This window comes from Tinamus guttatus, unplaced genomic scaffold (assembly GCF_059628265.1).
Source record: "Tinamus guttatus ecotype Peru unplaced genomic scaffold, ASM5962826v1 Tinamus_guttatus_pri_ptg000060l, whole genome shotgun sequence".
Taxonomy (NCBI): domain Eukaryota; kingdom Metazoa; phylum Chordata; class Aves; order Tinamiformes; family Tinamidae; genus Tinamus; species Tinamus guttatus.
Window position 1 is genome coordinate 6101314 of NW_028288594.1, and position 25306 is coordinate 6126619.

Here is a 25306-nt window from a genome sequence, read left to right on the forward strand (position 1 = left end):
TCAAAACACACAGCTCCACATACATGATTCAGTGCCACTGCAGGAGGTAGAAAACCCTCTCCTACCATCCTACCATCCCCTGCCCCTCTCCTGTTGTCAGACAAGCCACCATGCACAGAAGGAAGTCAGAGAAGATAACTGCACTCACCTAGGCCACCAGCAACTACTTACCAGCTTATCTCAGCACTAGAAAGCACAGCAAAGTGGCAGGAACCAGGCCAGTACCTTCAACAGCTACCTTCTTCAGCCAAGCCTGAGGGCAGCCTTGCTTCCTGTTTTTAAGGGGTGCACAAAGGTGCTCAGGTGTGTGTGCTCATGAGGGAGAGACTGCAGAAATGGGCCCAGTGAATTTGCAGGTGTCCTTAACAACGAAATTAAGGAGAAGGTTTAGGCAGGAGAAGTCCTGGAATGCATTGAGGGGCTGTGTAGTCCTCCAGCAGCCCCAAGTAGGCTATGGGTTTATGTGTTATATTAATGCATAAGGTACTTATGAAAAAGAGGCTGTAATAGGACTGTTCATATTCTACAGCTTTTTAGGATCCTCTTCCCACTGCCCAGTGAAAATAGGGAAACTTTTCATAGAATCATTATGGTTGGAAAACACCTTCAAGATTATTGAGTAAAACTATGTGATAATCTTTGGTAACTGAATATCAAGGTGCAAAAAGCCTGAGTACCCCCACACTGATGGCTGTTCTGTTAAAGGCCCAACTGGGCAGGCGCTTTCCCTGCAGCCCCTCGCCCCATGTGTCAGCCCACGATCAGAGCAATGGACATTGCCCCAGCATCGTCCAGAATTGCAACCTACGGGGTTTCTCCTGAGAAAAAGGTGCTGCTGGGTGCCAAATAGCACTATGCAGCCATCTATTGACATCTGCACATGATGGTCTGCAAAGAAAAAAGAGCTGGAGAAGAGAGGAAAAGAACAGAGAGGTCATGTCCAGAGCAGGCAGGGAGGAAATGAAAGGTTGTGGAAGAGTAACTGGGGCAGCTCTGAGCATTTGCCTGTACACGGATGAACTGGCCCCACGGTTAACACAGAGAAATTACTGGGTTTGCTTCGGCAAAGCAGTGTACGCAGTACCGTACAAAGCCAGGGAAGAGATGAAGCCCTAAATGCCTCGTGCCCAGTGCTGAGGAGCGAAGGAGCAGCCTTGCACCCACTGCCCTTCGCCAGGCCCGGGAGGAGCAAGGCGGCACCCAGGCCGAGGCAGGAGCGGGTCTGTGGGCAGTCATGAGGCAGCGCCACCCTGACACACTCAGCCCCAGCAGTGTTTTAGCCCTGCTGCATGGGGAAAACCAAACCATAAATCTCCCTGGGCTGCCATCTGGCTGTTTCTGCAGAGGCGGCAGCTATCGAGCTGCGGCCGGCGTGCGGCGGCGCAGGCGGCGCGTGTTTACCTCACACCGCAGCCCTCCGCGCTTCTGCTTCCTCTGCAGCTTCACACCTCGCTGCCCTTGGTCATGTTGCACTGAGGTGGCCGCTTCCACTGCCTGAACAAGCCCTGCTGCCGAGAATTGTCATCACGGGCCCAAGTCACCTGCAGGTAGTGCAAATAAAACCCTTCTCGCGGTGACAAACATGCCGGTGTCTCTGGCTCACCTTGAGGAAACCCTCACTCAGCTGGTGTCCCTCCCTTGCAGTGCAGTCAGCCAAGGGGGAGAGGAGAGCTCTCCCCATAGCATCAGGCGGACCTAATAGTTGCAGGATTAGATATATTTGCATTTCTGTCCCTACTAGCAATGAATTTAAACAGAAAATAAGCCGGGTAAGGCGGGCATCCCGCTTTTTTTTTTTTTTTTTTTTTGCAATATACCCAGCTCCTGAAACAAATGGCAGTGTAGCAAAACATGATTCAGGCTCTCAGCCTTGTGCGCCTGTGTTCATTGGTATTGTGACCAGGCAGTGTTTCATCTCTGGTGTTTTCCCACAACAGAAGAAATTAAGAAATCAAGTTACATTACCTTAAAAATTTCAAAATTGTTCTCCTCCTCCCAGCAGCAGGTGGCCGTAATTACAAAAGATCCTGGGTGGTGAAGCATGGGACATAGGTCCTACGTGGCAGTCCTGCCCTATCTCTCTGGCTGCTGGCAGAGGCTGGGGAAGGGGGCTAAGCATGGAAGAGAGGGGGCTGAAGGGCGCAGAAGGAGCCTCTCTGCCAGCCAGGCCCTGGAGCTGTCAAAAGTTCTCCAAGTTCTCAGAATGATTGCAAGCACCCTTGCCTGCAGACACCATGGGTTTTATTTCTCCACCCCTCAAAAAAAGGGCTGCCTCTAGAGGTGCACTCCAGAGCACATGGGCTGCCCCAGTGCTCAAACTCGGGCACACACTGTGATTGCTGGAGCAGCTAATTCATGCCAACAAAACTCATTTTCCACCCTGACTTGTGATTGGCCCCGTTAAATCATTTGTACTTCAACGGTCTTGTTTATTCAAGATTTCAAAGCCCTTGACAAATGCTGATAAATGAAATCTCTGGTCGGCAGCGTGTGATGGATAAAAGTAATTATTCCTCAGTACGTAGAAAGAGGATCCCAGGATGGAGATTGCCCCAAACTGAACAGTGCGTCTTTGGCAGAGCTGCAGCAAGAAGAGACAGGGCCACAACCCCCTCTCACTGCTGCAGCTCAGCTTGCTGCTGTGGATCCAGGCCCACGGGAAGTGATTGCAACCACTGTAGCTATTTCTCATTCCAGGAGCATCTCCATGGAGGGTGATGACTGGCTAATGAGTTTCTTTAGTCTTGCCTGAATGCTTTCTGCTCTGCAGACACAACTTCCCAGTGTTCAGCACCAAAGAGCAGATGAGTAGCTGATTACACACTACCCTGCTCTGAACACAAATCTTAACCATTAGTGGGACTTCTTCCAGGTAATACGTACGCATCTGTGAATAGTGATCATTTCTGTAGTCATCTCTCAACCAACTCAATTTCTGGAAAGGCTGCAAAAAAGCAGGAACTTTCAAAAACCTCTTAAAATGCTTGTGTCATGACAAAGCTCAGGAGTGACTCACTAAAAGATCTCAGCTCCTGGGACCTTCAGCCCTGTGTTTCGAGGCCAGCTGACTCAGAAAAAGCAAAGTTTTCTTCAAGCCTCAGAGGTTCTTTACGCTCATAATTCCCAGCTGAATTTCACCTCATGCCCATCATACACTGCTGACACCCTGGGGAAAACTATGAGACCAGCATCCTTCCTTCCTCTGCCCTTTCAGTGCTTCAGCTGGTGACCTTTTTTGCAGACCAGCAGCCTGAGATGCTAGTATCACGCGAGAAGCAGCCACAAATCCCACTGTAGCCTGTCTTTGATGTCTGGTAGTTGAAAAGTGTATTTTGAATAGGACAGTAAATGCAGGAAGAAAGGAGAACTAGAAGGAATAGATTTGCTACTTGAACTTCACTCCAGTGGCACAGATACATCTTAAAACCCAGAAACTTAAAAGTATGGCTCTAATATCTTGCCTGTGCAGAAACAGTATAAGATATTTGTTCAAATATTCCTGACAACAGCACTGCGTGATCAGCAGGATAGTCATGATGATGAGCTGCCCAGCTCCCATGTGTCTCCACAGGTGGGAGGTGGAAGAGCTGCTGGTTTTCCTTAAACAAATGAGGCCACAGTTACTGTGGAGGTTCTGGGATGGTGCCAGCTGTGGATTTAGACAACTGATGCAAAAAGAGTCATAGTCAGTCCCCAGGTAGCCCTAATGGGCAGATCTTCCCAGCTGCCAGGACTGTATGGGAAGCAACCTGTCAGCTTTGCCATCAAGTGCATGGTGAGATGATTTTATCTAAAACACAGGGTACACTTCCATTACCCAGATGCTGCTGAGCTCTCTGGGTGCCCACATGCTTTCAGACCATCTTTTCGTATAGTCTCTTCAGTGAAGCAGTTTCAGCAGCAAAGAGGTCTTGATTTAGTAACACGTGGCAGACGCTGAGCTGCATCTGACTGATGGGTTCAGCAGATGTTTGCTCTCCTAGAGATACCTGCTACCTGAATAAAAGTAAAGGAGTAAATGGCACTGCAAGAAGGTGGCAGGTCGGCTCTGGGAAAGCAGGCTGTCAGAAGCACATGTTTTCAGGTTGCTCTTATCTTGGTGCACCTAGACGTGCAGCACAGTAGGCTCAGTGGGTGTGAAGGACGTTGCCTTACTAATAGCTGACTGCAGATTAGAAAGACAATAAAAACTCTAATGCTGCTAAGTGACAGCTGCGGAGTCTCCAGTTCGAGTGGCAGAGGCCCACAGTTTTCACTCAGTGAGTCCTCAATTACGTTCCCAAAGCTGTCTGAGACCAGTTCAAGCACCAGTTTTGTTGACGGGGTCTTTGGCTTCTTTGCAAAGGCAAAAGAAATGCCCAGGCAGGAGTGGACATTCAAGCCTGCCCTGTGCAGCAGCCATCACTTTTTAAGATAGCTGTAAGGTGCCAGGGAAATGTATTGTTTCAGAGGAAGGCTATTCTCTAGCCAAAGGCAGGAAGACCTGTCACAGACCGATCTGACTGGATCATTGCATTCAAACAAATAAACTAGTCAAGGTGTGGTGGGAGATACCTCACATAACAGAAACTTTTCTGTTGTCTGACATAGCAAACCTTATGGGGAAGGAATAGGAGAAGCAATTTGATAACGCACAATAAAAAAACAACTGCAGAGAAGCTAATAATTTATATTTCAATAGAGCATCTTCCAAGCTGAACGATACAAATGAGTGTTCCCTTTTGGCCACAGTTTGAATTTCAGGCACCTCTGGAGTGGAACATAGCTGCACGTAACATTTGACATTGCCTCAATGTTGATATATCTGTTAATATGCAAATTGCCAATCAGTATATCTTCAAAAGGTTATTGCAGAGTCAGATAATAAATCAACCTTAATATCTTTACGCTGACAGTGCCAAAACCTCAGAGCCCTGGCACTGTTTATATCTACACACGCCTATGTGTGTGTGCATTTCACTCTTCTGCACGCAGTAAAGCTGACATTATTCTTGTGCAAAAGGAGCACAGAAGTGAATCTTTGTAGCCCACTTCACTGATGATAATGCTATTCTTACATAGAAACATAGAAACATAGAATGGTTGAGGATGGAAGGGACCTCTAGGGATCATCTAGTCCAACCCCCCTGCTCCAGCAGGGTCATCTAGAGCACGTGGCACAGGGTGGCATCCAGGCAGGTTTGGAAGATCTCCAGAGGAGACTCCACAACCTCTCTGCACAGCCTGTTCCAGGGCTCTGTCACCCTCACAGTAAAGTTCTTCCTTACATGGAGATGGAACTTCCTGTGTTTCATGCATTTTTACTTCCTGTCCTCACTGTTTCATACTCTGCTTGTAAATAGAGCAGCTGCCTGGTTTCCCCAGTTGGATCAGGAAAACACCAGCAAAATTTTCACCAGAAGGTATATGCAGGCAGACTGAAGCGCAGGGATCTGAGTAGTTTCATAAACAGGAGGTCTTTGGCCAGGGCAGCATTGGAAAAACAGGATCAGTGCTGTGCTGCTTCCCCCATGGGCACTGCAGCCAGTGCTGAAGGTAACTTTGGCTGCATGCTCTCATCGGGAAAGTTGTCACGCTAGGCAAAGGGATTTGGGGATTAAGCCACCTCTTCTCCTTTCCTATGGTTTATTTTTGCTGCAGTTTGAATAAGTGGTCCTGTGCCTTTATGAGTCCCGGACTGTACTCCCTGCTGTGATGGGAGGACATGGTTCATCACGGAGAGCATCAGCACAGCCTGTGGCACAGAGAGTTGGCAGGAGCGCGTTCACCCTCATCTTAATCCTTTCTTTTCCTCAGGGGACTTCACCTACTTTTCCACTGCTCAGGATACCTTGAACCTAAAACGCAAGTGTAGAGGCAACGTGACCACTCTCGCCATTGCCAAGAGGTTCAGGGCTCCCCGTTTTGCTCCTGTCCCTCAGTTCGGCTGCCAGTGACTCCTCCAGCAGGATCTGCACTGGAGCCCTGCCAGCATCTCCCCTACCCCAGCCCTCGGGCTCCTGCCCCAGATCCCCTTAGAGAGGGGGTGTTACTGTCTGCTCTTTGCTCTGCCCGTTCAGGTTCTTGCGTGGCATTCATCATCCTTATGCAACTGCATCTTACAGGCAGTTGTCCTGCTGCCGCTTAACCAACTGGATCAGCAGATAACTGATGAAGAAAAACTTCTTATTTATGGCTGGGTTTTAGCTCATTGCCAGTAAAGCCTTTTCTGCCTCCTCCTGTAACTGCATCATTTCTAAAGCAGGTGTCTTTACCTCCAGTTTACATTTATGCCAGCAAACATTTTGACTTTATGCCAAACATTTAAGTGACCTTATGGCAGGATTTGAATGCAGGGCTCTAGAGCTTCCTTGCCCACGGTTCCCAAGGCTCTGCATTCTCCCCTTCGCTACCTCTTCGGCATATTTTTGCGCAGCATTTCTGCTTGCGGGGTTGTCTGGGACTTTAAAAAGAAATTACTTCTCCACTAAGACACTCTGTATTAATAAGGAACTTGATCTCACATAAATTGGGATGTTCTGAGAACCATTTTAATTTCTGCTAATCGGCAGATGAAAAATGAACTACTTCAGATGTCATGTCCTACTGCATGGAAAAGCCGTAACGGAGTTACCTAGTAATTGAAGGGCTCTACATGAGTGAACTTTGTAATTGTGTATTCCTCTTCTCAAGTCTGGGAGGCAAAAAGGAAAAGCGGATCAGGCCAATTCTTAATGAAACAGTTTGGTCCTGCAGCATTACCAAAGCTAAAAATAAACAAACTGCTCTCGTTATTTTATATCGTTGTTACCTAGCCACCATGGCAACTCCATGTCAGAAATGCTTTTTCCCACTTCATTGCCCCTCTGCTGCTTCCACTTTTAACCTTGCAGCTCAGGGCCCTGGGGCACTACGGGCCTCTGTTCCAGCCTGCACCAGGTGCACTCAAGGCCAGTGGTGGCCTTCATCTCAATGCAACCCAAAGCAGAAGGAGACACAAATGGCTTTGGAGGTTTTTCATCTCCAGGTGGCCAATTGTGAACCAATCCAGACCCCCTCCCGGCCCTACTTGGGCAGCCCTTCCTTCCAAGCCATCATTCTGTGCAGGGGGGTTGGACTAGCTGACCTCTAGAGGTCCCTTCCAACCTTAAGAATTCTATGATTCTATGATTCTATGATCTGAGGTGGGAGACACTGGCTTCCCCCCTCTAGGCCGTAGCTTTTGGGGGGCACCGTGAAGCTCAGCAGCTACACGCACCAAGCGTTATCCCTGCAGTCCCATGGTTGGAGGATCTGCCCACAGCAGAGCCTCCTGGGTGCACGTGCACATGCTGAGGCCCGGCAGTGGGACAGGGCTTTCTCCAGGGCATGTCCTGACCCATCTCTTCAGACACAGGAACTAAACTTGTCAAGCTGCCACCAAATGCAATTCCCCGTACGGCTCACAGCACAGCAGCACAGGCTTCAACAAACTTGGTTGGGCTCATTGACCTTCCAAATTAACATTAACAAGATCATTTCTGTGTAGACCAACTTCTTTAAATCCTTTTGATTAATTCTGCCCTTCTGCCCGCTGTCTCTGAGTACTGGAAATCCACTGTTTTTTTCTCCTCATATTGCTATTGGATTCCACTTACTTCAGGTGCACTTGCCTGTCCTGGTTCCTGCCCTGCTACCCCCTGCCCTGACTAATGGTTGCTTGGGGTTTCTATGGCAAACAGGAATCCCCAAATCCCGGTGTACCACCAATTTCCTGTCCCCTCATCACTGAAAAGCTGTGGTACCTGCAAGAAGCAGCTCTTCAATAGCTGTTGCAGTTTTGGAAGTGGGCATTTTGCTGCTGTTATGCCACTAGTGCCACCTGGCCGTTTTATCACTCACAAATGAAGTGAGAAGATGAGGCAAATGTTACCAAATAACAGACCCCCTCAGCTCTCATACTGAAGGGCTTTTCAGCCTTCTCAGGAAAATAAAAAAGGGGGGAAGGGAAGAAAAAAAAAAGAAAAAGTCTATTGCTGTGTTTGTTTCACTATCTTTCAAAGCAGGATCTATCATCTGGAGAGTCTAAGCGGCATCCATTTCTGTGGATTTTCCACTACTGCTTCTCAGTGGCTGATGGCATAATGTTTTCTGAAATGGCCATTAGCTGAGTATCTTTATGAACAGCTTCCCGGGGAAGTAACTGCAAAGTTCAATTTGCTGAATTATGAGCACAGCTCTGATAAGAATTGCATTATATGGTACTTGCGTGCTGAAAGCATTAACTTTATACTTTGAACTTTTAAAATTCACATGGATGGATCTAATGAGGATTGAAGATGTAGAAAGGTGAAGGTCCCCAAGGATTAAAGATAATCAGGAATAAATGGTATCTTTTTTTTTTCCTCATGAAAAAAGAAGTGGTATATTTAGAAGAATTCTATTAGCTGAGACTTTTTCACTAGAAAAAGCCATCTATAAAAAAAAACTTAATCGAAAAGGTCTTTAATTGGTTGAAAATTTATTACAACAAGCCATAACTTAAGGACACTTGATTTGTGCTGAAGAGATGTTTGGCTCCATGAAGATGCATGAGATTTACACCAGCATCTCATGGAGCAGAACATGGTTCATTCTTGCATCTCACACACAATAAATCTACATCTTGTCTGAAAAAGAACCAGAGCGAAGCAACAGCTGATTTCTCTTTCAGCACAGACTAGATCATTGTGCTTTAAAAAATGTATATGGTTGCAGATATCTAAAGGGTGCACGTCCCAAGAGCTACAGACTAGGACGCCTTTTATCTCCTCAGAAGCCGAGACATTTCCCGCTCTGCATTCAGCACAGCACACGTTCAGCACAACTCTGGAGCTGAATGGGCTCTAACACCCAAGCGCTCAGGGGTATTCACATACCTTGATTTCACATGCACAGCCCTCTGATTTTTATGTGCTGAAGGCTCTTCATTTAATCATTGCTATTATCACACCTGATGAGGCACAGCAGGTGATATCTGAGATGCTTGGCTTTAGATTCCCTGCAACTGAGCAACATTTAGCAAGAATCACTTAAATTAGCTAATCAAAAACACGTTCAATGACATTAGGATGAAGTGGGCTCCAGAACACCTAAGCAAAGTTATTTTTCTTGTGCAAATCCTTCTTTAGAGAGAAAAGCAAATGGTTCCCAATTTGATCTATATATTATAATACACACTATAGATAGTACATATCTACACTCTGCTTCTTGGACTATTAATAAGTAGATATAGCTCCTGAATTGCTTTTGCTATTAAGGACTTCAGGCAAGGTTTGGGTTTCTTCTTGTGGAACAGATCGTCTTAACTGTTTTCTCCTCATGTTTTGGCACTGTGGCTGAGACCAGCCATGAGCCTGCATGCAATAGTGGCTGGAGCAGGGCTGTACAGCAGTGCAACAGCAGGGCTCTGCAAAAAACGTGTATGCAACTGGGAAAGGCCTGTGTTTGCCTTTGCTGTGCCAGCGGGACAGGAGAGGGGACTAATCATGGGATGTGGACAAAGCCGGCACTATCCTGGCGGCGTTGCATGTAGTTGGGGATGTGTTCCTTAGCAGTGTTTGCCTAACTAGATTAGAAACCACTGGTCTGTCAGTTGGTATGTCTGTTGAGTAGGCACTGAGGCCCTTGAAAACATATTTTCATCCACCAGGAAGGGTGTTTTCTGACTTTAGGAAATTAAATTGGTTTAAGTTTGGCTACTCCAGGGAATTGATGCTGAAAGATCAAGGCGGTGGAGCTGCGATGGGGCTAAGTAGAAAGCTTGGTTCAGGGGGCAGAAGAGGGGAAATTCACCTCCAACCTCCAGTCACCCTGAAGTTAGACAATCTCCTCCCATCTTTGCAAAGGGGACCCCGATGCCTCATATCACAGACAGCTGGGCCTCTCTCCATGAGGGCCTGATAACAGGTCCATGGAATACTGTGGGGGGATGCTCACTTATGTGCTTGATCGTCCCCATTTCTTTTCACAAGGTTGAGCAGTGGCAGCAAGATGCTTTCAGCTAACAGTAGTGGCACCTCCTCTCCATCCACAGTCTCCTCCCCATGCTGTTGGTCACCGAACACACTGGCTTTACCCACCAGCAGATCCCTTGTCGCTCCACTCTCAGGATGGGTCTTCTTGCTCTGAACATGGTGCCTGGCTCCCATCCCCATCAAGGCCTTTTCTGGACTTTTTGTTGTTATTATCTTCATTGGACTTCTTTTAATCACCCAGCTGTTGTAGTCTGCTGTGTAATTTGCTCGGAGGTTAACTGATGGGTCAGCACTTCTGCTCAGAGGAATCTCCCTGCCTATGAGCTGGCCAGAGCCGCGTGCAGAAATGGATCTCAGCTATCTTTAGCTCAGCTGAATGGATCCCAAGGGACTGTCCTTCTCATTCAGCTAGCAGTGGTTGTCCCGGATGAGTACCAGCCCGTAACAACACAGGGCATAAGAGCAGCTTTCCAGTGGGGCTGCTTTATAGCTGAATGAGATTTATGTCTTAGAGCCCTCTGCCCTTCACCTTTCACTGGCCTGAAACCAGGGTGTTAAAATTCTCTGTAGCCTGTTGCACAAGAAATACCTGTGCTTCCCTGCTTCTTGAAAAATGTATGTTTGTTGCTCCTTTAATGGACTTCCCCTTAAAGGGAATCGATGTTAACTCATGAGACACCTGGTCCTACCTGCACCAGCTCCATATCACTGGTGGCAGTGATATGCTCTAGTCTGGGGGATTTTGTCTACCTGTGGGGAAATGCACTGGCAAGTTTTTAAATTACCAACATCTGAATATTGAAATCACCCTAGCCTAGATGAAGCTTTTTTTCTTTTTTTCTCTTTTTGTGGTGAGAAGTGGTAGGGGCATGCCCACGTGTTTCACGTTAAACTCCTCAACGTTTCTACTTTGCTTTTCCATTTCTAAGGCATTGCACAAACGTGCCCCAGCTCCCTGACAGCTCACATTAAGCTTCAAGGAGTTGCATTCAAGCACCTTCCCCTGGAAACCAGTGAAGGAGCCAGGGCAGAGCCATGCAGCAAAGCCACTGCTCCGTACTGCTCCCACGACGAGTCACTGCAGCGAGGAGTCTCCTGTCTCACGGAGGCAGAATTGCTGCTCCCTAATGCGCTAGGCTTTCCATGCCAAGGACTTCTTCAGCCTCTTCCCCCTTGTTTCTTTTCTTCCTGAGCTCTTACTCCTCATCTTCGTTTGTCTCTGTCCTACCCTCCTGTCCTGCAAAGCTCCTTCAAGCTTTAGCAATTAAAAGGGAAAAAGGCCATTTTTTTCCCTCTTCCCTAGTGGGGTGAGTGCTGATCTGTTTGCAGGGGAGGCTCGTCCCTGTTCCTGCACAGCTGGGTCCTTTGCACTCCACATGCCCTGTGGGAAAGGCAGAGTAAGGGGACTGCCGTCAGATGCTTTGATGTGGCACCCATCGCTGATAGGACACAGAGGGGACCTTGTGGGTGCATGGGGCAGCCCCGCAGGAGTTGCCCTTGAGCATCTCATTCAGAGGGGGCATAGGAGGAGCAGGGCAATTTGCTTGAATAGGGCAAACACTGTGGCATGGCTCAGAGTTCTCCGGGGGCTTACCTGGATGCAAACTGCTCAGGTGCCTCTACCCAAATCACTGCAGTGGCCTTGGGCATGGGGGCACCAGGGTTTTGACTGCTTCGTGCTCACAACAAAGCTGAGCTTCCAGAGCTTTCATCAAACTTTACATCTTTTGGCTTATTACATGGGCAAAACTCACTGGTGTCCCAGAAATCCCAGATTTGGGATCTACAAGACTGAGCCATAGCCTTTAAGTCTAGCCATAAACTTTAGCCATAACCCCCCTCCCTAGGTGCCTGCAGTATCCAAGGTGTTAGGGTACATGCAACAGGGTGGCAAAAGCACTGAATTTTAGACATAAGGCAGATATAAGGAGGGTAAAGGGTGTCAAGTTGTTCAAAGGCCATAACTCCTAGCTGATACAACAGAATTGATCTCAGTGTGCCTAGCGCTGAGAAAGCCCTAGCGTTGCTGCGAGCCAGTGATTTCTCAGACACTTCATCCCAGGGATAACGTCACCACCTGCCTCCAGATCCTCAAATGTCACCAAGCCACATCACCTGGCCTGGGAGCTGAGACAGCTCCACGTCCTGACGCACCTTTGCCCTGCTGTGCTTAGCAACCACAAGCACAGGTTTCATCAGAGATGCATAAATAAATAAATTTTTATAAAGTCTGTCAGCCTTGGAGCTCTGAAATCAACAAGAGGGCTCCTCTCCATGCGGCAATCCTTGGCTACCTGCGAGCCAGGCCTTGCTCCTTCCTGCCATCCTAATGCTGTGGCAGCCAGCATGGCCCCCTGCTCCATCAGTAATGCTTGACATGTCCTCGCCATGCCCAGCTCAGCCTCCCCGCGGCCCTGCTGTTAGGCACAGTGCTAGGGCCCCACAGGAGGCCGTGCAGGCCCCGGGGGAGTCCCACCACCAGCAGCAGGATAACCATCCCCTGCACCATCCTGGTGCCGTAGGAAATCTGAGCCCTTTTCTCACTTCATCTTGCTGGATCCACCTTCAGTCTACTGCTGGAGAGTTTCATGTGATATATAGGGATATATATGTAAATACATATACACTTTGAATGGCTCGGAGAGGAGGCACAATGGAAACGCATGACCTCCGTTTTCAGAGGTAGTTATTACGTGTCTTCTGTTGTCTCTGGCAGGCTGGCGCGCTATTCACGCACAGGAGGGTACTCACGGGAAGTATTTGAGATGCTTACAGTAAAGTGTGTGTTTAGGTTTAAGAGGATGGAGGGGCAGCTCCTGTAAGCATGTGTAAAGACAGAGTGATCATTAGTACATATTTATTGAAGTTTACCAGCTATGTAACAAAGGGTTTCTCTTTGCCATCAGAGTTAATTCCTCTGTAATTATGCTCTTAATATAGAAATCATTTGGTATTTATTTGCCATAATTAAACTTCCCATTGCATTTAAATTCAATGTGAAGTTAAGTGTATTTAGGAGACTCAGTTGAAGACCTGAATTAAATATTCCCAGTTTCCTTTTTCCAAACAAGACAAACTCAGATTAATGCTAGCAGTCAGAGAGCCATGTGTGCAGCTACGCTGTGATCAGTAGAAGTTGTGCGTACAAACCCAGAGAGAGATTGAAGCCCCTCTGGTGTGGGCAACTCTTTTACCATCTTTGCACTGCCCTGGTCTGTCCCATGGCACTGATCCTGCTGCTGATGCTAACAACTGATGCTACTTTTTTGTGCCTGAGCAAGGAAACACACAATTAAGAAAAAATTACAAGTGCTATGATCACCACCAGCCATCACAGTTTGCTGTATAATTTGCACTGCTTTTCAAAATGCTCATTTTAATAGTGGCAGCAGTAAGATGTTGGCTTTTTAGAGCCGAGCTGGTGTAAGGAGAGATCACTGAAGCAGATATAGGAGGCCAGAGAGCTCTGCATTGGGTGCAGCTGGAGCAGGGAGAGCCTGGAAGTCCATGTGTTGGCCAAATGGCACTGCCATCTCCAGGCCTGGTGTGCTCAGAAGGAGCCCAGGTAGGCTTGCACCTGCACATCCAAAGGCTGGGAGGTTTGGCTCATGTCCAGTACTCTGCTTATTCTTCAGTTGTCTCTATCAGACCAAGTATGAGGGAGGCTTGGAGGTTAAACCAGGTTAGACAGTCCTCTGTCTAAAAGGGTACAGAAAAGGGAAAAATCTGTTATTGTTAATTTGTGGTTAAAAACAGGCCTGGGAAACATTCCCCATAGCTGCCTGCTGGTGGGTGAGCAATTTCAGCTTCAGTAGCAATGTGTGGATGGAGTCCCAGCACCACAGATGAGTCTGTTAAATAGCAAATAGAATGGCTGGGTGAAACACCGACATCAGTATGCTGATCCTGATGTCGCTATTTTCTCCCTGGATACACCAAGCATCAGAAGCTCACATTAGCAATAATTTTTTCCATCCTTTCTCAGAACTCCTCCCAGAGGGCTTAAAATAGCAGGGCCCAGATAATCATTACCCACTTTGACGTATTGCAATGGACACAGATCAGGATTTCATAAAGAGAGGACAGAGCTGGAACAAACATGGACTCCCAGTTCATGTCCAACCATCTCATCCCTGTTTCTCTGCAGCTATCCACAAAGGCAGCATTTGGAGCATTTTTCCAGTTAATTTCAAGCAGTTGGCAGCATTAGGCCCATGCTCTGACTACTCGCAAAGCCATAGGAACCCCTAAATCAGGACAGTTCTGCTCAGCCAGTTCATTGAGGCAGTGGAGGGAGATCCCAGGAGATCCCACACAAGGGCTAGGCAGGAGTGATGGCTGGGCTAAACATTAGCAGGGACGATATTCCCCCAGTGACAGAGCCCACATGGCCTTTCTGAGCATCTGAGCCACAAAACAGTATTTTATCCATAGGCTGGCAGGGGAAGTGCTGAATCCAAGACCCTGATTCCTCTTCTGTTAACATTGGTTTTACCACCCTTCATACCAACACCGATTTAGACCTAGATAAAAAAACATGAGGGAGTTGCCTCTGAGTCCAAAATCTTCTTGGTCGTTTAAGAGGGACAAGACGCTAGAGAGCAAGCTGAGGATCTACTGGAAGCTGCAGCTGAGGAGCATTTCTCCACTAGTTCCTGGAAAAGCAGAAATATTTAGAAATGCTCAGGCTGATCTGAATGACAGGATGTAATCAAACAAAATAAGATTGCAAAAATAAGTGTTGGAAATTATTCCCTCCCTTCAAAGGACCTTTTGAGAACAGTTCCAAAGGGAATTAGTGGGAACACGGCTGCTTGAAGCACAGGAGGATATGTTGTGCAGACCATCTTCTCCAAACCAACAGAAACAGACATCGGGGTTGTAATTTCCAGCTCTAGTTGCTGTGAGCTGTGTCTCCTTTTAGTCTTGCTTTTGTGTGTGTCCGTAAAGTGAATCCTTCATGCGTTAATCACAGCTGACAGTCTGTTCCCGAGCTCACTGTACAGTCAGCAATGAGATTTTCTCCTTTGCTGTACCAAGAATTTATTCCTTTAATATGCCTTTGGTGTTTATTTTTCTTGTGGTACATAAGTGCATGTGTACGTGTGTGCATTTGGCACTTTTTATGAATGCCTGCTGTGTACAGAATTGGGCTTCACAGTATGCAAAAATAGCTCTGCACCACATGCAAAGATATAATATTTCACACGGCTGGAGAAAATGGTGATAATTCATGTTTTTGCTGGATTTGCAAAATATCCAGAAATTGGGGCCTTCCAATCTCCACAGTTCAGGCCTGAGTTCTTGCAGGAGACAGCAGGACAATCTATGTTGCAGACTGCTGCTTGGGAAATGGGGACTAGTCCCCATGGCGGTGTGGGAAACTTAAGGACACCTTCTGCCTCTGAAGAAAAGAGCCCTGATTTTGTTGATTGATTTATTACAGAGCCAAAGAGCCCACGGTCACTCTCTTCCCTGCCCCTCTGCAGGCCACAACTACACGTTTCATCCACTTTGCCTGGTGGTTCTTGCTGTTTGTTTGCTCCATCCCACCCCACGCCTGATCCTGCCTCGCCGGTGTTTTAGATGCTCTTTAAGCAAAACCCAGGGCTGAGAGCTCAGAGTGGAGGGGCGAGGAACAAGCATAGATTTAGCTGGTGAGGGAGAGGGAATGCCCTAGTCCCTCTCCGTTTGCCTCCTGGCCCACATAGATTCCCTATGGCACTTGTGCTTTTCCACCACAACATTAGCAAGGGGCACAAACACACACGGCAGAATTCCTGCACCTCCAACTACACCTTGCACAGACAGTTTGCATGCGAAACATCAGGGCTCTCTCCCACACACCGTCCTTCTATCTAATCTTTTCCCATTTTGCCTCTCCTGATAGACCTGTCTTGTTCTGTCGCACCTTTCCAGATGAGAAATAAATCCACAGATCCTAAAGCCCTCTTTGCTCCATTCCCCTCCCTTCACATCCCTGCCAGTGTGTAATGAAAATCAGTGTCAGGTAGAATGGAGTCGGACTTTGTAATGTAAACAGTTATTTACAGCTTTGCTGAAATTTTAGAAAAAAATGACATTTTCAGGTCACCTAGCTGAAGGAAATGAAATGATTAACTTTTTTTCTTTGCATTAGATTTCATATAAGGAGGTATAATTCTTGCCATGCGTGACTCTCACTTCACTGGGCCTTCAGAGCTAACGTGGATCCCTGAAAACTAAGGCATTTTTCCCTCAGGTTTAGCAATAATGGAATTGTTCATGTAATGCAAGGCAAGCCAGGGTGGGCATCTTTTGCTGTGTCCTGCAACCCCAGTGCCCAGACTCTGTTTTCCTGGTGCACCATCAACAGTAAGAGTGGGGAGACCAAAGGGCTGATCTGGGTTGATCCTCTCCCCAGCACTGAAATTATGATGCCATCCTTTTCCATCTGTAGATACTCCCATTCTATCTTTAAAGCTTTAAATCTCTGGATTCAACTAAATACCCAGTTGGGGTCCATATTATGGCTTTTAAACTTTAAAAGGTGGGAAGTAAAATGTAATGGCTCTATTCTTCTCTAAATAAGAAATAGTAAATGGTCAGCATAGGTGATGGTCACTTGATTGTAGAATGAACTCCTGAGCTGGTTTGTACAGAAGTTAATTTAGACCTGTGAGGAACAGGGTAGTAGAACCTGGATCAGAATAATGTAGCGGTTTCCTCAATAGTCTGTTTAAAGCTATACCAGAAACAGGGGAGCAATCCAAAAGAGTGGCTGCTTTGGTCACCACTCATCATAAACGTGTTCATGGGTTGCAGAGCGGGACAAAGATTGCATTTCATCTTGCTTGCTTCTGCGGTGGAGGTAGCCTGACCCTCAGTATATCCGTGCTTAGGACTAATTTTTGACACGGGCTCTCTGCAGGGAAGTGGATGGGGGGTGAAATTTGAGGACCTTTTCCCTGCTGTGTTACGGATACACAAAGACCTGGATATAAAGCACACACTTGATACTCAGGTTCACTCCTCTTGATCCAGGAGCACTCAGAAAGAGAGACTCGTGTCTTGCACTGCAAACATTTATCATCTGGCAAATTCTGAGAGGTTCTGCATCACGCTGGGGTCAGCCCGTCTGCAGAAGAGGAGCGGCACCACCGCGTTCGGCATGACTCAGTTGCACTGAAAGACCTGAGGTCGTAGTGTCTCCTCCAGGGTGCCTGGTTCAGTTCAAGGAAGCTGCCCTGAGCTGAGTAGGACCCCAGGATCCAGCAGAGCCTGCCTGGCACCTTTCCCCACCAGGAACCCTTTTTTATTGAAAAAAAAAAAAACAAAAAACCCGGTTGCAGATAGCCATAAGTCAGAGAAGTGAAAGGGTAGTGTCCAGTCCCTGTCAGAACTATGTCAGTTTGTTGCAACCTTGGGTGGATTTTGCAGGGATAACAGGAGCTGTATTCGTGTAGCTTTTTCTTCAGTAGTGATATTGGGTGTTTCTCATCTTCCCACCCATCTCTTTCTGAAAGAGAGAGACCTCTTTGAGACCTCTACATCACTGTCCAACTCTGTTCAGGAATTATTACAGGGACACGGCACAGTTGCCTAAGCCAGGTAAAAAGAAACACGCAGCCAACGAGCAGATGATGGGAGCACTTAGCCAGCAGCAGCGCCTGCGCGTGGGTGCCCAGCCGTGCCGTGCCGTGCCGTGCCGTGCCATGCCGTGCCCGGGTGCTGTGGGAGGACGGGGCCTTGCTGATGCTGTCTCTCTGTTTCAGGGGGAGTTGTTGAGCCCATGTCGATGCGATGGATCGGTGAAATGCACGCACCAGCCATGTCTGATCAAATGGATTAGCGAGAGAGGCTGCTGGAGCTGTGAGCTGTGTTACTACAAGTATCACGTCATTGCCATAAGCACAAAGAACCCTCTGCAGGTAAAGGTACTAGAGACATTTCAAAGTCTATTTATTCTTGTTTCTATTTTTGTTTCTGAAAGTGACTGAATTTTACCTGCGTGGTTTTTCCTTCCCTGTGCACAGTGGTCTTTTCATCTGAGCCCTCTAGAAAGGGTTGTCAGGGGCTGGTCCAGAGAGGCACTGTGCTCTGCTTGGGGGCAAGCAGGGAAATGCCTTGGGAACCTGCTCTTCCTCTCCTTTGACAATGTCTGCATTCATTTTCTTCCTGCATAAAGACGCTGTGTGACTATAGTAGTAATGTAACTCCTAACAGCCTTTTAGATGCATTCATCCACTGAATACTGCAGATGCATCTCTCCAGGGGCAGGTGTGCGACAAGAATTCAAAGGAATTCAGCGATTCCCTATAGAACACTCAAAAACCCTGTGGTGAAGCAGCATCTTGCAAGCTCGCGTGCCTACAGCTGTGCCATAAACCACAATCTTCTCCTGGGATTCTTTAGTGTTGATACGAGGGATGGAGGAGGTGGATGGAGGGCTCTTCCAGGTTCTCTTCTGATCCTATAAGCCTCTTTGTTTTACTGCTCACCCACAAGCAAATACATCCTGGCACAGCAGTAAGAGTGGTGGAGCTGGTGCTCTGGTCTCTGTAAGCCTAATTCTCAGTGATGATTTGCAGGTGTGTACACACCAGGTAACACACTTCTTTATATAAAAGGCATCAGGAGACCTTCTTTTCTGAAGGTCAGTTCAAAAGCACTGTGTTTTGTTAAGCCCACACAGGCTAGCAATTAAAAGTCAAGATTTGGAATGGGGAAAAACTGTAAAACTGTTAAAAATTGGATAATTTATCCTTAATAGCTATTGATTTATTGCTGGGGCAACACCTGAAGTTGGGCTAATTGCTGCATGCTTTTACTGAGTACCATTAGGGCCTTGGAGGTAAGGAGGCCCGTTAGATCTAGGCACTATTGCTTAATTAGCATCATCTAGACTGCTTAGGTATTGCAGCAGCATGTCACAATTTAGACCATGTCCATAGCGACATTGTCCAGCACCTGGCTGAGAGGCTTTGACTCTTTGCTGGTCCCTCTGCTCTCTGACAGGAGGCAAAGACCTTGCCAGGGAGGTGCCACCCCATCTTATTAAAGGGAAGGAAAGAAAAGGGAAATGTAAAGCCTTGATCTCTCCTCCGAACTGTCTCTGTTTCTCTTTTGCTTCAATCCTAAGGGACCTGCACATAGTGAGGAAACAGGCACAGCTCTCTAGGTCTCCATACTAAAATGAAGTAGCAAAATTAGTGGGGATGTCATAGGGAACTTTTGAGCGGCTGGGGATGAGGGGTAAGAAAAAAGACTTCTTCCCCTGAAGCTTCTGATTTGATTTCCCATGTGCTATGGGCTAAAGAGATCAGCAGTTTCATCCCAAACCCCAGACAACGGTGTCTTTGATTTCTTGGCTCTAGTAACTCAGACCAGATTGAAAAACAAGAGGGGAGATTTGGACAAAGTAGCATTTGTTGTGTCCCTGAGTGCCCTAATGCTTCACATGCCCCAGATGAAGGGTGTGAAGCTGACTGGTGTCAAGGGCTTGTGGGTGCAGATTTGACAGGTGAATGTAACTAGCACCACATATACCAGATGACCTCTACACTTTTATATGGCTCAAGACAGTGAGTCATTGACTGCTACCCTGCTCTTTACTTGGCCAAAATTTGCTAGAGCTATTCACAAACAAGCCCCCTTTCCCATGTGCACATTTCAAATACTTGCACAAATAGTTGTTCTCTTCAGGCTCCTCTCTAAAAGTGGCCTAATCTATTGGCCTCTGCCACAAATGTAAAAGCTGACTGGCAGAAGTAACTGAGGTACAGAGTGTAGTTCTGAGAGACAGATTTCCAGAGGACCACACAAACCTTGAGTTCTGAGGGCTTCATGTTTCAAAAGGCATCCCTTTTGCTCATTCCTCACCCTGTGTGTGGATAACAGGCTCCACCTAGACAAACCAGCATGTCCCTAGGTGAAGCGATGATCCCTGGCCTTTCACAGAAACTAGAGAGCACTTCAGCACACCCAGTGCCCACATGTTCCCCAGCATTTTCATGTTTCTTTTCATATTTTGAGTGTGCTGCACATTTTGGAGTGTTTAGGAGCCTGGCATGGGCCAGATGTGCGTGGAGATTCATGGCGTGGGCACAGAAGTTAGAACTGGAGGAACACAGCTCATACATAATTAACACAGATTTCTTCCAGCCTCCAGGCTGTGTTATGATATCTCATAGCAGAGAGAGGCCTCTGGCCTGGTATTCTGACAGAACAGAACGAATCTCTATAAGTTAACCCCCAGACCTGGACTGCTGGGATTTAACAGCAGAGATCTTAAAGCAACAACATTGCAGACCTGCTGAGACGGGGGGATTAAGGTTGTCAGAGAACATGGAAAGCATCCTGCCAAGCAGCAGTCTGTCCGCAAATGAACAAAAATATCCCACAGGCTGTGACAAGCCAGAGGTTACAGAGTCTTCTTCCCTACATCCATGTTCCACTGCCCAGTCTGCCAGTCCCAAAGAAAAGAGTAGCGGACAGGGGGGCTTTAAATCTTTCTCTTCATTGCAGTATTTGTTCAAAAACTATGACTTTAAAAAGTTTTTAAATCCTGAAGACACAAGTTTTGGGGAGCATCTGATAGTCTGAACCAGCCATTCCAGACCTAAAACGGTCTAAAGTCTGGGGAATTTCTGCTCTGGTTACACTTGCTGTCTCTGACTCTTTCAGTCTCATGGGTTCTTTCAGCTCCAAAGATCCTTAGTCCTGGGATTGGGATCTGTTACCAGTTCTCCTCTAGCTCTAGCCTGACTGTGGAGATGCTCTGTTAAGAGCTGATTAATTTGTTGTTGTTGTTGTTGTGACCTCTTTATCAGCTCTCCAACATCCACAAGAAATGCACCAGGGTGCTTCAAGCTCAGCCTGAACTCCCAAGCAAAAAGGCCGGAGCCAAGTTCGCTGGGGCCTCCAAGTTGTCCCAGCTTGCTGGATCTCTTGTACGAGCCTTGGTTGTCTCCTGCCTGCAAGCAATGCGAGCAGTCATAGCAACAGAGATATCATAGGACGGGCCTTGTAACAGGGGCTTTCTAGGACACAGATACCAGAGTCTGAGTTTTATTAGATGCTGTGGCACGCGGGAGAGAGGGGCTTTCATCACTGCACTTGTTTCATTACGGAGCCCTGGTGCTTCGGGAACATTCCCTTCTTCCTCGCTGCTGTCTTTGCGGTATCTGCATAAGCCACATGATCTGTAAATGTATAGCAAGGGAGCTATTGTATCTGTAGGATAAATTTGCCTGGTGAATTTGTAGAAAGAAAAGCCATCCTCCAAAAGGTGATTGGAGAGGATTCCCAGGGTCCTGGGACAGCAGCAAAGGGAGAGCCAGACCTAAGTAGCGCTGGGAATGGTCCACTTTATCCTTCCAGGAAAAAAATGCTGCCTGCTTGTAATTGTGGTCTTGGAACTGAAATTGCTGACTAGCACAGCTCAGGATGTTAATGATACATACTAAGGGGACGTGTCAGATACAGCAATAAAAATAAACTGAACTGCCTGAGGCAGGGATGGGGGAGCTCTCAGGAGTGTAGGAAGGCTTTTCTAGCAAGCAAGTCTTCTTAGCAAGTTGCTGCAGTAAGACTTAGATTTCTTATGCAGGCAAATAGGTGCCTTGGACCTGATCATGTCGGTGCTTTTGAATATTTGGAGATTGTAGGTGCCAGACAAAGGGAAATACAGATCGTGCCCTAAATATTATAATAATGACATTATTAATTAATGTTACATTTCCAACAGGGGTTTTCAGTCACGAGTCTCTGAGCAGAAGCACTGAAGCAAAGAGGGAAACAACCTTGTTCCAAGTTTGAAATGTAAATTACAAAATAGTGCAAAAGAACAAGTATGGCATGACCGGCAGGCACAGGTCCCAGCTTGACCCCTGGCTGAGATCACTGCAAATATCAGACCTGGGCTACTAGCAAACCCATTCTGAGGCATTTGGGTCGCAGAGGTTTGCAATTTGGCAAAACTGGGGAAAACTAGGGGGAAAACAGTCCAAGAGAGGTTAGTGTTTTACCCACACACATCTGGGTGTTGTGCCAAAGCAGTCAACCAAGGAGCAGGGCAGCAGAGGAGAGCCAGTCTGCTCCTCAGTGAGAGGCCTTTTTTTCAGAGTGATCTGGAGGAAAAGAGTCCTTTTTCCAGCGTGGCTGGCCAGCCACTGCAGAGAGCTGCTTCAATGCTCTGAAGCCATTGTAAGCAGTTCACAAAGCTGCTCCTGTTACCCCATAGGAGCCTTTAATGCTTTTTGGTATCACCAGTTCCTTAGTTCTGCCCTATTCAGCCGTGGCAGAGCATCTGTAGAGCTTTCTACCTGTCTAAAATTTATTCTCTTGATTGACAACTTGGGAGAGCTGCCACTTGTTAAAGGTGAACTTGAAATGTAACTCAGCAGTTACCTGAGACTTGGCAGTCATTATAAGTTGAGGAGAGAAGGGCTCATTTTGAGGTCTCTCCCCTGCAAGGTGGGACTGCTTGACACCGTGACCTTGCTAGAACAGGAATGTTTGAGTTGGAGATTTGGAGGGAGGGGGTTGTATCTATAACCAGGCATTCAAGCTTTGAGGGGTTTCAAAACTGCCAGTAAAAGAGGGCTGCAGTGTTGCTGAGACCTTTCTTCTTGCAGTTGTCACAGTGACCTGAGGACAATAGGGTCACCCACTGAATCCCTGGTCTGCTGGCCTTAAAGATCACAGAGATGGATTAGGAGAGTGGGTGATTTTGTAAGGGCCGTTAGGAAACCTGAAAGGCGCAGTACAGCAATAAGAGATCAGCCCCTGAGAGTGCCAGTGCAAGGATGCACCAGGCCCACTTCCTGCAGCTAAAATTCATCATCACATTCACCTCTGAACAACTCATGGACACTTCTGTCTGTTCTTTAACTGGGGCTACATGCTTTGCCTTCTGCATGGCCCCTGTTTTTCTCTCTATCCATACCACTTACCCTAGGATGTGCAATAAAATGGAAATAAGAGATGAAAAAAAACAACGGCAATTCTTGATGATTATTCAGGTGAGGTGTGATGCTAAATTGCAGTTCTCAGAAATGTAATCCTGAAAGAGGAAACTCTTTTTTTTTCTGGAAAACATTAAATTCTTTTGCAAGCAGGTATTTTGCCCAGTGTTCAGCTCTGACCCATTTACCTCCTTGGCAGCAGGTAATCACACCCCAGTGCCACCTCCTGAGCAGTCAGGACTGCTGCTGCATGTGTCGCAGTCACGTAGTGCCGGGTGCTGGGGGAGAGGCTCCTACTACCCGGCATGGCTGCAGGACTCCAGGTTCGTTCGTTGTCACCACAGTGAACACCCGGCAGCTGCTACCAACAGGGCAGTGTCAGGCAGAGTCCTGCCTGTGCTTCAGCCTCCCTGCTCCCAGCTGAAGGAGCTGGGTTTGAAGTTTGCACTCAGGAGTGCAACTTCTCTTTCATGGCCCTAAGCCATGTCCTCTTCAATTGTATAACGATTTCAGTAACATACTCAACTCCCTGTCTCGGGAAAAACAGTGACACTAGTTGTCCATGGCTGTTAATTGTAGAAATCTGCTGTTGCTTCTTCTCTTTCTCTCTTTAATTACTGCCTTGGAAGGACCTGTTGCTGCCACAGGCCTTGCAGTTTGCCAGCCAGACGGTGAGTGGCCAGTCCATTACCTCCTCGAGAGAGAGAAATGATGCAGAATGATTTGGCTGGCAGAGGCGCACATGGATCAGCATGAGTGACGAGCAGTAAAACCTTAGCAGGTAGCACTAGATACTGAAAAGCATTCCTGCTTCTTCGACATTTGCCAGAGCTAGTGGAAGGGGAGACAAGGTCTGGAGAAAGCTTCAAAGGTGAAAGTATAAACCCACCCACATACCCAGTCCCTCCTCAGCTGTAGTCCTGGAGCTCTGAGCTGATACCAGTAGGTGATTTGCTCTGTGTCTGCTTGCCATCTTGTGAGAATGAAGCTGGAAAGAGCCGGTGGGAAGACTGTATAGCTGCTGTTCCCATCCTTGGAATCCTAACCTGAGAGAAACAGATGCTAGGAGACCATTGCCTCTGAGTCCCTTGGCCCTGGAGGGGCCTTTGCTCTGCCTCATGCCTTGAGAGGAATTGTGTGGCTGGGCACCTCTTCTGGGCTCCAGCATTTGGCCTTGGTCCTCCCACTGTAAATGCACCACCAAGCTCCCAACCCTTGAAAGAGGACTATTCACTACCTCATGTTCTTCATGGCATGAAGGTGCCACTGCTGTGGTTGCCTTTGGTGAAGGTGTGGAGCAGGCTGGGTCTTTGGGCAGAGCAGGAATGGGCTGTTTAAGAGATCAGTGTATGCCCTCAGTGTTCTGTGTTTGTATTTGGCTGGCCCTACCATGGATGGCAGGATGGAGATTGTGGTTGGTAGAGCTCAGGCCTGTCTCAGCAGGATGCCGTGTCCGTCTCTGCTCAGGAGCTTTATGGCTATATTATGTGGCCAGCTAATAGAGAAGCTGGTACCACCCACCTCACTGATACTGCACATCCCTGACAACTGCCTTGAAGGCTGCCTGCCCTTGCAGGATGTAAGCCAAGAACCAAAGCTGGCGGAGCGGACACTCCAGCTCACCGCTGAGCCAAGCCAAGCAATGTCCTTCCAGATGCAACTGCACACATCAGCACCCGGCTGCCGCTCTTGTCTGTTCCTCTCCAAAGACAACCCTTTGCAGGGGGTGCATCCAGTTAGAGGTGTTGGTCTCTGGGCTTGTAACAATGTCATGGTACCTGCCCCAGCACATCTCCCACTATCCTTTTTGCCCTTCAAGCAGGGCTCAGTCATGCCCACAGCCCCAAAACATTGGTAGTTCCTGGCTGACCTGGGCTCTCCTGAAGCACCAACCATTAAAGAGGGACCCAGCAACTGAACTCCCTTCTTGCTCTCTGAAAGGATGGCACGGGGCTTGACAGGTGACCCTGCTGTGTCAGGATGTGTTTGACAGATGGGCAGGCGCTCAGGGCTCTCCAGAGTTTCCACTTCACAGGGACACTGAACGAGGGCTCGAATCCACGCTAAAGCTTTTCAGTTCCTTTCAATCCTCTGTACCTGCAAAAGGCTAAATTCCACCTTTGTTTATACTTCTGCCCCTCCCACTGAGATTTCAAGGGCATGTGGCTCACGGCTAAAGGTGGCCTATATACCTCAATGCCAAAAGGGACTGTCTCTCCCCAGTCTGTTTAAGCATTTGAGTTCTGATTTGCAGGAGCAGCCATGGACTACATCCACAAGTCCTTTTAGAGAAAACAATTTCAGCTCTTTTCTTTTACAGGACCATTCTCTCAGCAGTGTAAATACAAGTAGGGAGGGCTTATTATGGATTACAGAGAAGAGTCC

General features: G+C 47.5%; 1 protein-coding gene across 1 annotated transcript in view; it reads left to right on the forward strand.

Moving 5' to 3' along the window:
• The window catches only part of MARCHF4 (membrane associated ring-CH-type finger 4), a 95224-nt gene that overhangs the window by 49139 nt on the left and 20779 nt on the right, over positions 1 to 25306 (forward strand). The window contains exon 2 of the mRNA XM_088519594.1: positions 17729 to 17890. Coding sequence (XP_088375720.1) covers positions 17729 to 17890 — 162 coding nt within the window. The remainder of the gene's footprint in view (positions 1 to 17728; positions 17891 to 25306) is intronic.